The sequence below is a fragment of the Furipterus horrens genome, unplaced genomic scaffold, assembly GCF_987537825.1.
Source record: "Furipterus horrens unplaced genomic scaffold, mFurHor1.1.pri manual_scaffold_17, whole genome shotgun sequence".
NCBI lineage: Eukaryota > Metazoa > Chordata > Mammalia > Chiroptera > Furipteridae > Furipterus > Furipterus horrens.
In genome coordinates, this window is record NW_028327187.1 from 111,744,775 (window position 1) to 111,759,924 (window position 15,150).

At 39.0% G+C, this 15,150-nt stretch overlaps 1 protein-coding gene across 1 annotated transcript in view; it reads right to left on the reverse strand.

Moving 5' to 3' along the window:
* Nucleotides 1-2,054: 2,054 nt before the first annotated feature.
* Nucleotides 2,055-15,150, reverse strand: part of CA5B (carbonic anhydrase 5B) — a 39,097-nt gene continuing 26,001 nt past the window's right edge. The window contains exons 4-9 of the mRNA XM_090263914.1: nucleotides 13,186-13,304; nucleotides 12,062-12,157; nucleotides 11,474-11,536; nucleotides 10,338-10,493; nucleotides 4,010-4,204; nucleotides 2,055-2,563 (exon numbers count right to left, since the gene is read on the reverse strand). Of these exons, the coding sequence (XP_090120040.1) occupies nucleotides 4,025-4,204; nucleotides 10,338-10,493; nucleotides 11,474-11,536; nucleotides 12,062-12,157; nucleotides 13,186-13,304 (614 nt within the window). The 3' untranslated portion in view covers nucleotides 2,055-2,563; nucleotides 4,010-4,024. The remainder of the gene's footprint in view (nucleotides 2,564-4,009; nucleotides 4,205-10,337; nucleotides 10,494-11,473; nucleotides 11,537-12,061; nucleotides 12,158-13,185; nucleotides 13,305-15,150) is intronic.

Sequence of the window (15,150 nt, forward strand, 5' to 3'; positions counted from 1 at the left end):
ATATTTTCCAAGATTACAGTTATAACTTAAAATAAACTTAAGATAAAAGTACTTATGAATGCATATTCATATGAAAAAATATTGACCTGTAAAATCTGATTAAAAGGTTTTTTTGGAGAAAAGAACTATCTAGCGACAGTTTTTATTACTTGATTCTTTTGTCTAGTGGTAAGGTCAAAGCAACACAGTCGTTGGTGGTTTGAGAATGAGTGGTGGCAGAGTTGATGTCCCCACTTAGAACCCAAACCAAATTACTACATTTCTGAGGAATGGTTGAATTCACAAAACAGGAATAAAAATGTCTATATACTGACAACGTCTTAGTCAGTTCTGGCTGCCATAACAATATACCAAAGACTGGTGGTTTATAAAGAACCACAATTTATTTCTCACGGTTCTAACTGGGAAGTCTAAGATCAAGGTGCCAAGAGATACAGTGTCTGCTAAGCGCCTCCTTGCTGATAGACAGCTATCTTCTCGCTCTGTCCCCACATGGTGCAAGGAGTGAAAAAAAACTCTCTGAGGTCTCCTTTATAAGGACACTGACTCTCCATCATGAGTGCTCCACCCTCATGACTTAATCACCTCCCAAAGGTTCTACCTCCTAATACCATTATCACCTTGGGGGTTAGGATTTCAATAAATGAATTTTAGATGGGGGTGTGTGGTGCACAAACACTCAGTTCATAAATACAAGAGTGCATTACTATTAACCTGTAATGTAGCTGGTATTGTTTATATGCAGTAATTAAATTAGAGCATATTCACTTAAATAAACTATCCATTTTGTTCAATAAAATCTTACATGAAAGAACTTAACCAACAAAGTTGAATTAAGAAGAGTAAAACATTAATTAGAATAGATATCAAGTAAATAATGTTGATTCTTCTAATGACCCAGAAAAATAGCTAAAGTGGTTACACTACTGTATTTTTGCTAATATCATGCCAACGAATGTGTCTCCCAGAAAGACATCTTCCTAAACCTTTTTGAGGTGCATGCCTGGTTTTAGAATAGCCAACATTACTGTAAACCATCTAGCCCTGGGAAAGGAGAAAGGGGCTGGCAGATTGCTCTGTTGGTAATGTCAGCAGATCGTCCCCTGGTTTCACCTAACAAGGTGAGCTGAGGAGGAGCAGGTGGTTCTTTCCATTCCTACTTCTCTAGTAAATTCCTCATGAGTTTTCTAGTCACTTTCTGATCTACAGTTAAAGGATGTCTCACTAATTTTACAGACATCTTCCATACTCAAAACAACTAACAGCAAGAAAAAGTCATTAACACATATTATAAAGCAATTGTTTTTATTAATCTAGTATTATTCAATAAAGATGAGCAGCAATTTAAGCAAAATTCTTTTTCAAGCCCTTCAACAGATCTCAAGCCTATTTTCTCCCTTCAGGTCTATGAAGGGACAAGGAAAACACTTTTGGAGGCATAAAGGACATAGAAAGTTGTCTTGCTAGGGTGTATCAGTAGCCAGGGAATCTATATTATCCCTTTGGGGGGTGGATGGCTAAGGCATGCATGAAACCACAACCCCAAGGAAGTTTCCATAACCTCTGCAGGGAGGGTGACCAAGAACTTAGTATGCAAACCAGGACATGGTTGAGAATGAAAGAGGGTGCTGTTAATAATTACACTAGAACAAGAGGTGTAAGTAAATCAGGAGTGGCAAACTGAGAAACACTATAAATACAAGTGGGGCAAAAATAGATTTACAGTTGTGAGTACATGAAACACAGAGTTTATTCTTGTATTACTATTTATTAATTACTGTATTATTTTCCATACAAACAACTGTAAACCTACTTTTGCCGAACCCTTGACAATTAACCTTTTAACAATGCAGGGTTGGGGCACCTGCGCAGTCAAAAATCTGTGTATAACTTTTGACTCCCCCAAAACTTAACTACTAATAGCCTAATGTGCACTAGAAGCCCTGATAACATAAACAGTTAATATATTTTTGTATATTATATACTGCATTCTTATTATGAAGTAAACTAGAGAAAATAAAATGTCAAGAAAATAATAAGGTAGAGAAAACACATTTACAGTACTGTATGTATTTATTGAAAAAATTCATGTATAAGTAGACCCATACATTTCAAACTGTGTTGTTCAAGGGTCAATTGTACATCCTTCGTATCTCTAAGATATAAGGATAAGTTGGGAATTCTGTACATTGCTTCTCACTCCAGTTTGGAAACTCACTGCAATAGAATTTTGCATTAAGGGTTTGCAAGAGGCCTAGGAGAAAAACTTGTGTGAGAAAAATAATGCATATCTTGTATGTTCACCCTTTAAAGATAACTATAGTTTGAAATAGATCAATTAAGTTAACATAAACTTTTCCCCCCACATTTATCTCTTTAAGGATTGTATTTAGCCCTGGCCAGCATGACTCGCTTGGTTGGGCATAGCACTGCAGGGCAAGGGGCTGCTGGATTGGTTCCCAGTCAGGGTGTGTGCCTGGGTTGAGGATTTGGTCCCAGTTAGAGTGCATCTCTCTCACATCAATGGTTCTCTCCCTGTCTTTCTCTCTTCTTCTGCCCGCCTCTAAAGATAAATAAAAATTAAAAAAGAAAAAAGAATTGTATTCATTTCCAAGGGTATACTTGCTTCTCTTTCCCAGAAAAGGCACGTACCCTAGAAGCAAATGCCTTTACCCCTCTTCTAAACCCCTTCAGGGCAGAAATATCCCCTTAAACTTACACATACAACTCCAACTCTATCCTTTATTCCTATTGAATTATTTTAAATTTTTAATTGTGGTAAAATACACATAGCAAAAAACCTACCATCTTAACCTTGTTCAGTGTATGGCTCAGTAGTGTTAACTATACGATGTATTTATCCAACCTATCTTGCTGATGAGATGACTAGCATATTAATGAAAGGAATACTGTCGGTTAATGCCATATAGGGGCTGAATACAGGCTTTTGGCAATTAGCAATATTCCAAGATATTTACAAGCAAGGGCAACAGTGGTGTGGATTCCACAGAATATGTAGAATTATCTAGATTTTAGCCTGCCTGACAAGTTTCTTCCCCTACTACTATAGCAAAAGTCTTCTAAGACACTGTATAAATTGGGAGATTTATTTTGATCACCTGCCTTGCACAGAACCTCAACTAATGGAATAAAATAAGGTTTAGACAGTTTTAAACGGAAGCCAAGACAGTTCTGTCATTGTGGAAAATATTAGCATAGTCTATGAAACAATGTACAAATAATGCAAAATAATACTAAAACTATAGATTATATTACTAGTCATTTGAAAAATACTTCTGTAAATATATCATGAAAGAGTTCTAAGTTCTAGGCACTTCAAGCATTTTCTTTAAAATGTTCTACACTGCATATGCTCTCTATACGATCAAGCCTTTAAGTAAGATATCCGATCCTCAGATATCAGTAAATCCTTGTTTTCCTAGGATTGCAAAATATTTGTTCTATATCATAAATTGATATTAGGTAAGGAAGCATATCATGTACTAGTTTACTCCCATTTTTTTTTCCTTTTATTTTTTGGTTTTTCAATTACTAGTAAGATAACTAAAGATCAGGGCAAATATGCTCATTGGGAAGGCCTTATAAAACTCATCCTGTTTTGAAATAAAATGTACCTGAAACCATGGCCAATGTTCAACCAGGAAGTACCAGAATGGGCCCTGCAGCTATTTCTGAGAGGCCTGCATTTTGGATGGTTAGTGTCTGTGACTTAGCACTGGCTAAATATTTTGATTATCATCCCTACTTATAACTCTACATAACCCCTAATTGATAAATATAAAAAGACAGCTCAAAAATGTCAGGTTGCTCTAGGAGAAACTTGTGTCTCTTGCTGCTACTTCAGTGATAAACATCATTATCAATAGAAGACTGAAGGAGCACTGCCATACCAAGAAATGCACGCCTATAATTAGTATTAAATGCAGGTGTTTAGAATAGTCTTAGGCAACAATTTTTATCAAAGCTAGTATGTATTAATGCAAAACACCTAGATATGGGCATCTTAGGGGCTCGCTTCGCTGGTCGTTGGCTTGGGTTTCATTTGTATATTGAGCACGTAATCATGACGGAAGGATGAGCGGACCGTGCGGTTCATGAGGGGCTGAAGGGGGCGGAAGTTGTCCACCATTCTTTTCTCTTTCTCCCCCTTGGAGGTGAAAAGGAGGGTCCGAAATTGCTCAAGCTAGAAACAGAAACAGAAAGCGTAAGTAATTTCAGTGGAAAAACACCTTGCCTGCATGAACAAATTACTTTCATTTTTACAACTCTGAACCATTCCTCTCAAATTGGACACAGAAGAACTGATTTCTGGGCAGGAATGCCTTCACCGCTGGACAAGGAGGAAGATGTCTTGTGTGGGGAAGAGAGCAGCAGGCGGTGGTGAAGCCAGTCGGGCACTTGGGACCCAAGGACTGGGGGTCAAAGGCCCTGTCCCCTACATTAGCCATTTGCCAAGAATGAGTTACTTCATCTTTGATTCCAGGAACTTCATCTTGAAATGGGCAAAACAGCAGCACACAGAATGAAAAAGGAAAGGCCTGGTGCATAGAGTAAAAGCACCAAAAATGTTTTTTCAATTTCAACTGAATTCTTTTTTAAAATTTTATTTCATTGATTATGCTATTACAGTTGTCCCAATTATTCCACCTTTTGCCCCCCCCACTCTGTACCCCACATTCCCACTGGCAATACTCCACCTTAGTTCATGTCCATGGGTCATGCATATAAGTTCTTTCGCTTCTTCATTTTCTATACTGTACTTTACCTCCCCTTGTCTATTCTGTACCTACGATTATGCTTTTTAACCCTTGTACCTTTTCCCCCATTCTCCCCTTTCCCCTCCCAGCTGATAACCCTCCAAATGATCCCCACACCTATGATTCTGTTCCTGTTCTGGTTGTTGGCTTAGTTTGTCTTGTTTTTATTTTTTAGATTCAGTTGTTGACAGTTGTGATTTTATTGCCAGTTTAATTTTCATAGTTTTGACCTTCCTTTTCTTAAATAAGTCCCTTTAACATTTCATGTAATAATGGCTTGGTGATGATGAACTCCATTAGCTTTACCTTGTCTGGGAAGCACTTTATCTGCCCTTCCATCTAAATGAGAGCTTTGCTGGATAGAGTAATCTTGGTTGTAAGTCCTTGCTTTTCATCACATTGAATACTTCTTGCCAGTCCCTTCTTGCCTGCAAAGTTTCTTTTGAGAAATCAGCTGAGAGTCTTATAGGCACTGCTTTGTAGGTAACTCTCTGCTTTTCTCTTGCTGCTTTAAGATTCTCTATCTTTCACCTTTGGCATTTTAATTATGATGTGTCTTGGTGTGGTCCTCATTGAGTCCATCTTGTTTGAAACTCTCTGTGCTTCCTGGACTTCTCTATTTCCTTCACCAAATTAGGGAAGTTTTCTTTCATTAACTTTTCAAGTAAGTTTTCAATTTATTGCTCTTTCTCTTCCTCTCCTGGAACCCCTATTATTCAAATGTTGGTACACTTGAAGTTAACACAGAGGCTCCTTACCCTATCCTCATTTGTTTGGATTCTTTTTTCTTCTTGCTGCTCTGATTGAATATTTTTTCTTCCTTCTGTTCCAAATCATTGACTTGATTCTTGGCTTCATACACTCCACTGTTGATTCCCTGTAAATTTTTCTTTATTTCACTTAGTGTAGACTTCATTTCTGCCTGAGTCTTTTTAATGCTGTTGTAGTACCCACTGAGTTCTTTGAGCATCCTAGCAATCAATGTTTTGAACTCTGTGTCTGATAGATTGCTTATCTCCATTTTGTTTATTTATTTTATGGAATTTTGTTCTTTTCTTTCATTTGGGCCATGTTTCTTTGTCTCTTACTTTGGTAGCATCCCTGTGTTTGTTTCTATGTATTAGGTAGAGCTGCTTTGACTCCCTGTCTTAGCAGTGTGCCCTATTGTAGAAAAGTGCACCTGGAAGTTGGATGGGGCAGAGCCTTAGGTAATCACCAGGGTGGGACAATCCATGTGAACCAGGTTGATGGTGTCTTTGATACGCTGTTGCTGCTCTGTAGATCTATGTGGGGGAGGGCTCAGAAAGGGGACAATGGTCACTGCCTGGTCTCTGGAGTTTTGTCTGGGAGGAAGCTGTCCACCCACACTTGCCTCGATGCCAGACAGTTCAGTTTCTCTCCATATGCCACTGGTGCCCTAAAAGCTGCTGCTCTGGTGCTGAAGCCCATAGGGAGTGAGTCTGCTTAAGTCCTAAGTCTGCTGCAGGCCCTTTGAGAGGAGACACCTGAGAATCCCTCAGGTTCTCCTGCTGACTTAACCCCCACTGGTTTTTACAGCCAGAAGTTATGGAGACTTATCTTCCTGGCACTGGAACCCTGGGCTGGTCCGTCTGGTGTGGGGCTGGGATCCTTCACTCTGGAGATATCCTCCCTGATTTTGATCCACCACAAATGAATGTGGGACCACCCTGTTCTGTGTCTCTGCATCTCCACATCTCCACTGTCCTACCCATCTGAGTGAATGTGACTTCTTCAATTCCTTAGTTGTTGAACTTCCATACAGCTCAATTTTCTGACAGTTCTGGGTAATAGGTATTTTGTAGTTTAGTGTCATTTTTGCTGTGTGTTAGGCTTGTGCCCAGAAGAAGGGAGGAGTTGGATGGACCAGTTCAAAGCCTTTATTGTGGGATGTTCAGGCAGGCGGCTGAGTCCGAGTGGACTGCAGCACCAAGGGTATGGAGCAGACCCCCAGGGGGCTGCGTCATCCTGCCGGTCAGCTCCAGAGTCCAGGATGTAGGTGAAACAACAATGTCCTCTGGTTAGGGATAGTTGCTTCGGGAACAGAAAGTGCAGGAGATTGTTTCTGGTAAATGCTCAAGGGAGAGGTAAACTGATACTCAGCAGGATGCTGGCAGCTGTGCCTCCGTTGCTTTGGATAGTAGGGAACTTCGTGACTGGGTGCAAGGCTGGTGACGCAGACCCTCTTTGTTTGAGCGCAGGTGTTGGCTCGGGGCCTGTGAGACTGCAGGCCACAGTTCCCAAGAACACAGTGACCACTGACCATAGCCTGGTTTGCAAGTCCTGACACAGATGGCAGGTTTTGGGGTGGGCAACACGGGGTCTCTGGCCCTAACACTGTTGTCGTTTGAGGAGGCAAACCATGTTTGCCTACACCTCCATGTTGACCGAAAGCCTGTAATTGTATTTCTAAAGTCCTCTAAGTGACTCTACGGTTTATTCATTTTATTTATTTATTTCTCAGTGTTACATCAGTTTTTAAATATGAAGGATAATAGCAGATTAAATGTACAGGCCACCAAGCCCAGGTTTATGGACAGTCAGGATCTGTATTTTGCCATTTGTTTATATGGGTTTTGTCACACAGAATTTTTAAAAATGCAGTCCATTTTACCAGTTGCTTTCTTTATGACTTCTGGTTTTGATATATAGTTAGAAAAGCTTCTGCCATTTGGAGGCAAAGGGGAGCAGAATTTGTGACCCCAAAATATGCCCCTGACATAAAGATTAGCATAAGCTGATTACTTTTAAGAAACAGCAGACACAGGAGAAGCTCTGAAAATTGAGTAAAAGCTATCCTTTTATAAGAGACACTTACATGTATAAGGGAAATGTCTGTTTGTAAGGGTGTCTCCCTCTCTGTACCAGGAAGAGGAGGTGACTCTAAATCTCTAGAAACTCTTATCAAAGAAAGAGGAGGACTTATATCAGCACGACAACCTTGCCCTTGTTTTCTTCTCTTCCTGGTCGCCTCTGGTAACTGACTCCCACCAACTTCCTTTGTCTTTAGCTGGGGATGCTATTTAAAGTGGAGGCTTGGGCCACTTCATGGAGTTACTTAATTTTCCCGAGTCTTTCCCACGTATACAGTAGTTAGCCATGCTATTAAACTTTTTTTTTTCATTCTGTTAATTTGTCTTTTATTACAGGGGGTTAGGGGGTGAATTTCAGCCAAGAACCTAGACGGGTAGAGTTTGTAAATTTCCCCCGCCACGTATAGCTGTATGAAAAGATTTTCCTATGCTCATGTTAGTAGTTTTATGGTGATATTTTTAACATTTAATATATCTGGGATATATTCTTGTGTAAGGTTTGAATGGTGGATCACACCCCTTTCCCCCTAAATATCTGCTTACTTGTTCCCCAACATCACTTACTGAACAATCTGATTCCCAGCCCCCCTCAGTGGAGATGCTATCTTTATCATAAACTAAATTTTTATATGTATTTGGACATATTTCCGAGTTCATTATTTTCTTCCCTTGATTGATATCTATTTGTGTGACACTACCACACATTATTGAGGCTTTATAACTGTGGATCTAATCATCTCTTATTTTCTCTTTTAGAATTTTCCCTGGCTATTCTTATTTATTGTTCCATGTGAGGTTAAAAGTAGCATATTTATTTAAAAATCCTATTGGTATATTTATTGGCACTACATTAATTTTATGGAGAATAACACTAAAAGAGAATTGACATCAAAGATGTGTTTATGATGTTTTCCTTATTCAATCACATGTTATAAATTGTATTCATTCATCTTTTATTGTCTCTCAGAATTGTTTAAAATTTTCTTGTTAACTTTTCTTGTTAAGCTTATACTAAAGTATTTTATATTTTTATTTCCATTATAAGTAGTATTTATTCTTCCATTATATCCTTATATCATTTTACCTTTTAACTGACTGTGATTTATATATGTTAAATGTATTGGTTTCTCTAACTTAATATTGTACTTTATTAATTGTTGAATTATATTATTTTTGTAGTAGCTTTTTATTGTTTATCTAATTAATTTTTTCTTTTTGAGTCTAATTATATTGAATACTTCTAGAATATAATTTAATATAAAGGCTAAGATAGTAATTATTTACTGGAGAACTGAGGTCAATCTCTTATCAAGTTGGGGAAATCTCCATATATTTCTTCTTTATTGAAAATTTAAAAAAATGGATGATGAATTTTGCTGATGCCTTTTAAGAATTTATGGAAGTGGTTATATAATTTTTCTGTTTATAATCATTGATATGATAAATTATATTAATATAATTCTTAATAAATTATCCTAGCATTACTAAAATAAATGGTACTTGCATGAAATATATATAGACAAACCTTGGTTCTCAAATGCCTTGGTCCTTGAACAATTCAGTTTTTGACCAAGCTGTTCATGGAAACAATGTCCAGTTGTCTAGCAAAACTTCGGGTCTTGATTCTCTACCTGACAACCCTTTCATGCTGATATCTGAAGATCAGTCACACACCTCTCCGGCAACAAACAAAGGAGATTCAGTTTTTGGATATCACTTCTCAGATAGTTTCCCAGAATGACTTAGGTTTGAGAACTGAGGTTCTACTGCAATATTCTGTTTCTAATATGTTATTTTAGCTTTTTAAAAAACATATTATTCGGCCCTAGCTGGTGTGGCTCAGTGGATTGAGCGCTGGCCTCCAAACCAAAGGGTCACTGGTTCGATTCCCAGTCAGGGCACGTGTCTGGGTTGTGGGCCAAGTCCCCAATTGGAGGCGCTCAGGAGGCAACCACACAGTGATGTTTCTCTCCCTCTCTTTCTCTCTCCCTTTCCCTCTCTCTAAAAATAAATAAATAAATAAAATTAAAAAGCATTTGTCAGAGATATCAGTCTGTAGTTTACTTTTTTTGGCCAATCTTTGATATACATTGGTATCAGTTATCCGGTCTTCATAAAAAAAGATTTTGGAAGCTTCTGTTCTTCTAAAAATGTGTTGTAATTAATTTAAAAATCACATAAAGCAAGCATAAGCAAGTATTATTGTAGTTCACTTATATTATGAACTAAACATGATTTTGTGTATTGACATAATAATCACCAATTAAACTTAGTTTCTAAACAAAAAAATAAATTGCAAATTCAGAACCAACTTGAAATAAGATTCCCAGATAGACATTATTGGATTCTGTCTTTATCCTGAAATTCCAGAGCAAAGTTACCTTAAGAAACTTAGATGGTTTTGAGCACATCCATTTCTAGCTTTCATTCTTCCCTTTAAAAGTATCTTGTTTAAATTCATATTTATATATAAAATACACAATGCATAAAACACATACCATTGTCAAATACGGGAGTACAAAGTTTGTTTTGTAAGTTTTAACTTCTCTCTTTGATTAATTTGAAGCATTTCCTAATTCATACCCAAATTAGAGAAAAAGTGAGCACATTTTAACACAAATGTAGAAGCATTAGAAGGTGCTAAAAACTGATTCCAAAGTCTGAACCCAGCCTTGTTGTGAAGGGGCAGGCTAAAATTTCATTATGTGGAAACGTGGAAAGAATGTACCTGGTTTTGATCAACCTCTACAGGCTGCTTCTTAATGATCCAGGTGACAGACTCAGAGAGAGGTGGGGTAGTCAGGGATCCAGAGTAGGTCCAGTAATCCGGGCAGGTGGGCATCAGGCAGGCAGGGTCGAATGATCCAAATTCCACCAGGGCGTCCTGGCCAAGGGAAGGGGTCGTAAAGTCATCATTTCATGGTGAAGACCACTCAGGAGTCGGACAACAAGGCAATGATTCTAGGAGTGTCTGGGGACCAGCAGTGGACCACAGATGCTCCTTAGGCCCTCTGGGCACCTTAGGACTGAATCAGGTCCAAGCCTTGTTTGTGCAATGAACTGTGCATTTGTGACACTCCTCAGTGGGAACACAGCAGAAGCCATTTTCTTCTTCCATTCTAGTGAGTTTCTAGCGGGTGGTTGGGAGGCATTAGGAGGTGGCTGATGCATAAATAAGGAGCCTTCCTTTTTCAAGAGACTCATAGAATCCTCATTCTTTCTCAAATGCAATGCAAATGAGAAGCAGCCAGGATCCTGGACTAAAAGGGAGGGAGAGAGAGAAGGAAAAAGGAGGAGATGGAGAGGGAGGCAGAGGTAAAGAGAAAGAGAATATATGGACTTTCAGGGAGCAGCGCCTTTGGTATTCAGAACATTGAACAATTGATCTTGGGGCTGGACAAAGGGACCCATCCTGAAGGATACAGGTAATTGTTCTTTAAAGGTGGACAAGCCAAGTTTCAGTCCAACTTTTCTCTGCTTCATGCCTGAGGGAGGGTAGCTAAAGTCAACAAGGCTGCTCTGAATATTTCTACAAGGACTGAGAAGAAGCAGGTGTCAGGAGCAGAGGAGGGGATCCCATTATGTTCCCAACTCCCAGAGTGCTCAGTGGCATGGCGACAAAATCAGACTGGCCAGTGTCCACCAATGGAAACCCTTCTATCCCCTGAAAGGTGTCGTAGGGCCAGAAGTATTCTCAACACACAAGTACCATAAATGGCAAGTTGTCATCCAGGGAACTTTCAAAGAGAACCTGAATTACACTGAGGTTACTTATATTTCTGAATTCAAAGGGCCTTGTTAGTATTTCCACTCTGAGATCGAAGCATAAAATATATTTCAAATGATTTTGGAAAAAAATATTACCTTATGCTTAATTGATGGCAACGTATCCACCAATTTCTGTAGCTCTGTATGGTGTTTCCCTAACTAAAGAAGAAGCAATGGAGAAAATTTTAAAAACAATTGGCATCTCACTTTTGAAACTGTAACAGAATGTGAATTAAAATTAACCACCTGGTTATTACATAAAAACCAACCAACCACACTACTTAATCTGCACTTAAACTGGTAATGTAGAATGTCATAAACATCACTGAATGAAATTAGATGCAGAACAAATGAGCATGCTGGGTGCTGACAGGGTGGGTCAGCATGCCTATAGGAGACAGTGCCCCTCCACTGAACTATCAGTTCTTCAACTGAAACTTGAATCCATTAAAATTAAAAATTGCTCCACAAAGTAACCACATTTTGAATGCTCAATGGTCACATGTGGCTGTGACTACACCATTGGACTGTGCATTTTTATACCACTTAAAATGTTTTCATAATAATCTTATATTTTAACCATTATTCATTTTTATCTCAATATTCTTAGAATTTAGGATTGCAACGTTCTATCTTTTCATCCTAGAATACTATACATCACTTAAAGGTAGTAATTGTTTTTACCTTTAAAAATACTCCTATCACTGCCAAGCCATTTTCTTCCAGCGCTGCATCCTCAAAGTTTTCAAATTTGACTGCATTCCAATGCACTAGGTGCAGCTGAAACATCATTAAAGGATGGTTTGACACGTGACCACATAGGCTCGCTCCAAAACAGACAGCCTTATTCAACAGACAATATTTGAACGCGTTTCCTCACCCAAAATGAAGCCACCGGGAAAAGCATATGACAGTGTGGTTCAAAACGAGATAGAAGTAAAGAACAAGAAGAAATGCATGCAGCAGCAAAAATTATTATGTTGGAATGGAGACATTTATTTGAGGAGAAAAATAAATTATATGTAGCAGAGTGAGTAACATTTCAGTGAGGTAGCAACATTTGTCCATTCCCATCCTGATTTGCATGGAACACTCATATCCCAAACCTTTTGTGTATGTATGAAGGAGAGAAATTGATTCTCCCTATGCAAATTATACAGGAGTTGAAGGCATTTCTTTGAGGGAGAACCAGTTGAAATGTGTTTCTTTTTAAGGTAACACTTAAAACTAAATTATGGGGAAAGCTGTTAGAAGAAATTCTCTGTGCTTATGGGCTCCCTATATTTCACTACAAATTATTCCTCATCCATTATTCGTGAATGCTTCATTACCCAATCTCCCAAGTAAGACCCTTGAGGTCATGATAACCTTCCTGTCCTTTTTTCTCCTCTCCTAAACAGGATACCGCCTCAAGTCCTGTCGCTCTTATTTCAGAAATGCTTACTAAATCTTGCTCTTTTTCTCTATTTCTATTGTTGCAGCCTTCACTTAGGTTCCCACCATCTCTCGCTTGGATTATTTGGACCTGGCGGCCCTGCACTGTTGCCTGGATTTTTCCCTTACCCTATGATTGGACCTTAGCTTAGACTTCTGAAAGAATTCCATGTTGGAACCTTAAGGTTCATTTCTGCTATATTATTTGAGATGAGGGCAGTTATCATAACTGGGAATAATGTGATAAACCCCTGAGAGAGCTATTTAGATTTCTAGGAATCACCTGATTCTTCCTGATAATTTCTTCACACTAGAAACTCAGAACTATCCCCACTTCTGTGCAGCTGTCACTGTTCCCATACTTTTCAACATACCTCTGCTGGGTAACATTTGCTGTCCACAGTATGCTCGGACCCCCAAGCATCGATGGCCCCCCAGTGAAAATGGAACTGCTTCAATCGGTAGTTATCTTCCAGGGGTCCTCCCTTGATCACTGAAATGGCACATCAACAAATTTAGGAGACAGTTTTTGACGCCATGGAAGATAGGGGGAAAGGCCGAATCTGTGGCAGAACCTTCTATATGAACTGTCTTAAATGGGGCACACTGTATTCTATTCAAGTGCTTACAAACTTGATTGCCACGCAGTTAGTACATGTGGAAGGGGGAGACCTGCACTCTGAATGACACTGAGACTTAACTACACTCGAAGCTACATACAATTGTCAAAGGCTAATTCTTGACTTATTTTTACATTCTACATTTCCTGTAACCAGTTTTTTGTGGGTATAGTAAAATGCATATTTCTCTCAGCATAGTTCTCCATCCAAATCTGACAGAACTGAAATACGGGGACAGAAGATATTCTATTTATTTTGTATGCACTGATACTTTGCTTTTCCATTTTTGTAGATACAACTGTTTCTCTTTCATTGAAATGGAATAGGATATTTGCAAGTTCAAATGATCACCCATCTCCCTTTGGACGGAGTGAACAATGTGCGTCATGTCTCTTTTGTTGAGACTAAAGTTTTCAGGAAGTAGTGAAATCAATACTTAACAGAATAGGGAAAATATCTGCATATGAGTTTTTCAAGTCACCCTTCTTCAGGCTTTGGGTGGTGCTGATTTTTTTTCTTTTGCTTGAATTTCCTAAAGCATATTAGTTCCTCATTTCTTTCAACTAAGCAGACCCTGGTGATGTCTGTCCAAGGTTAAATCAATACAGCAACATGAAAACCATCCATCTCATCGATCTGAATGACCTTTAGAGTACATTGCACCGTTCGCTGAATTTTATGCATGTGAATGACTGAGTACAGGGATTCCCAAGGACCAGATAGACTGGATGTGTCATTCAGTGGTCTGCCATGTATTGCACTGGCTTTTGAAAATATCTCACCCAACTTCCTCTTTAAAAATAAGGAATTTTGTAATAAGTGAGCAAAGACACCAATGACTACTTTTCTTTGGGGGATGGGTGAGGTGCAGAACATACTACTACATGATTCACTAAATTAATAGGAGGATGGTACTAAAGTATACTGATATAAAATAAAATAACTCCCCTAAATTCTTATTTTTCTGTGCCAGCTCCATATTGTGAGCATGAATTAGGCAAATAATCAATCTAATCTGTTGAATTAAATTGAAGTTCTGGTCCCAAGTTAAGTGACCAGGGCAGAGCAGAGGGCCACCTTTTCTATCCTATCCCCAGAAACACACTGGGCAACATTTCCTGGACACTTACTGTGTGTCTCCTCCAAAGATGATGAGCAAGACAGAGGAGATGTCACCAAAGGTTGGCTTCAAGGGAAGGGGTCAGAACTGGTCGTCAGGTGTATTTGGATTCACCCACATAACACTAAAGACATTTTTTACATTTGTTACCAACATTTAAATCTGGACGATTTCACATAAAAATCTATACTTCCAGCTTAAGTTGAGAATGAGATGCTTTAACCACGTTGGGCACACACCCCCACTGGGTGACAATAGGTGGGTACAGGAGAGACTGTCCCACAAGTTGCCTCCCCACCCCGTTGTAAGTTCCTTAAAGGCAAAACCATCCCTTCTTCCTCTTCCTCTTCTGAGCACCTGACACGGTGCCTGACTTATAGAAAATCCTCGGTGAAACCAGGAAATAAAGGAATAGACTGTAAAGCATCTGTTGGCCTTATTAGTTGAAACATCCCTGGTAATCTCAGCAAAAGCAAGGAAAAGGGTGAGGTCAGGCAGGGCAGATGCATGGATGAGAGGGGCAAGTACAGTCAACAAGAAACGGGGCAGAGAAGGGAGACCGAAGATAGGGAATTAGAAAGCAGAGCAGTCATAAGATA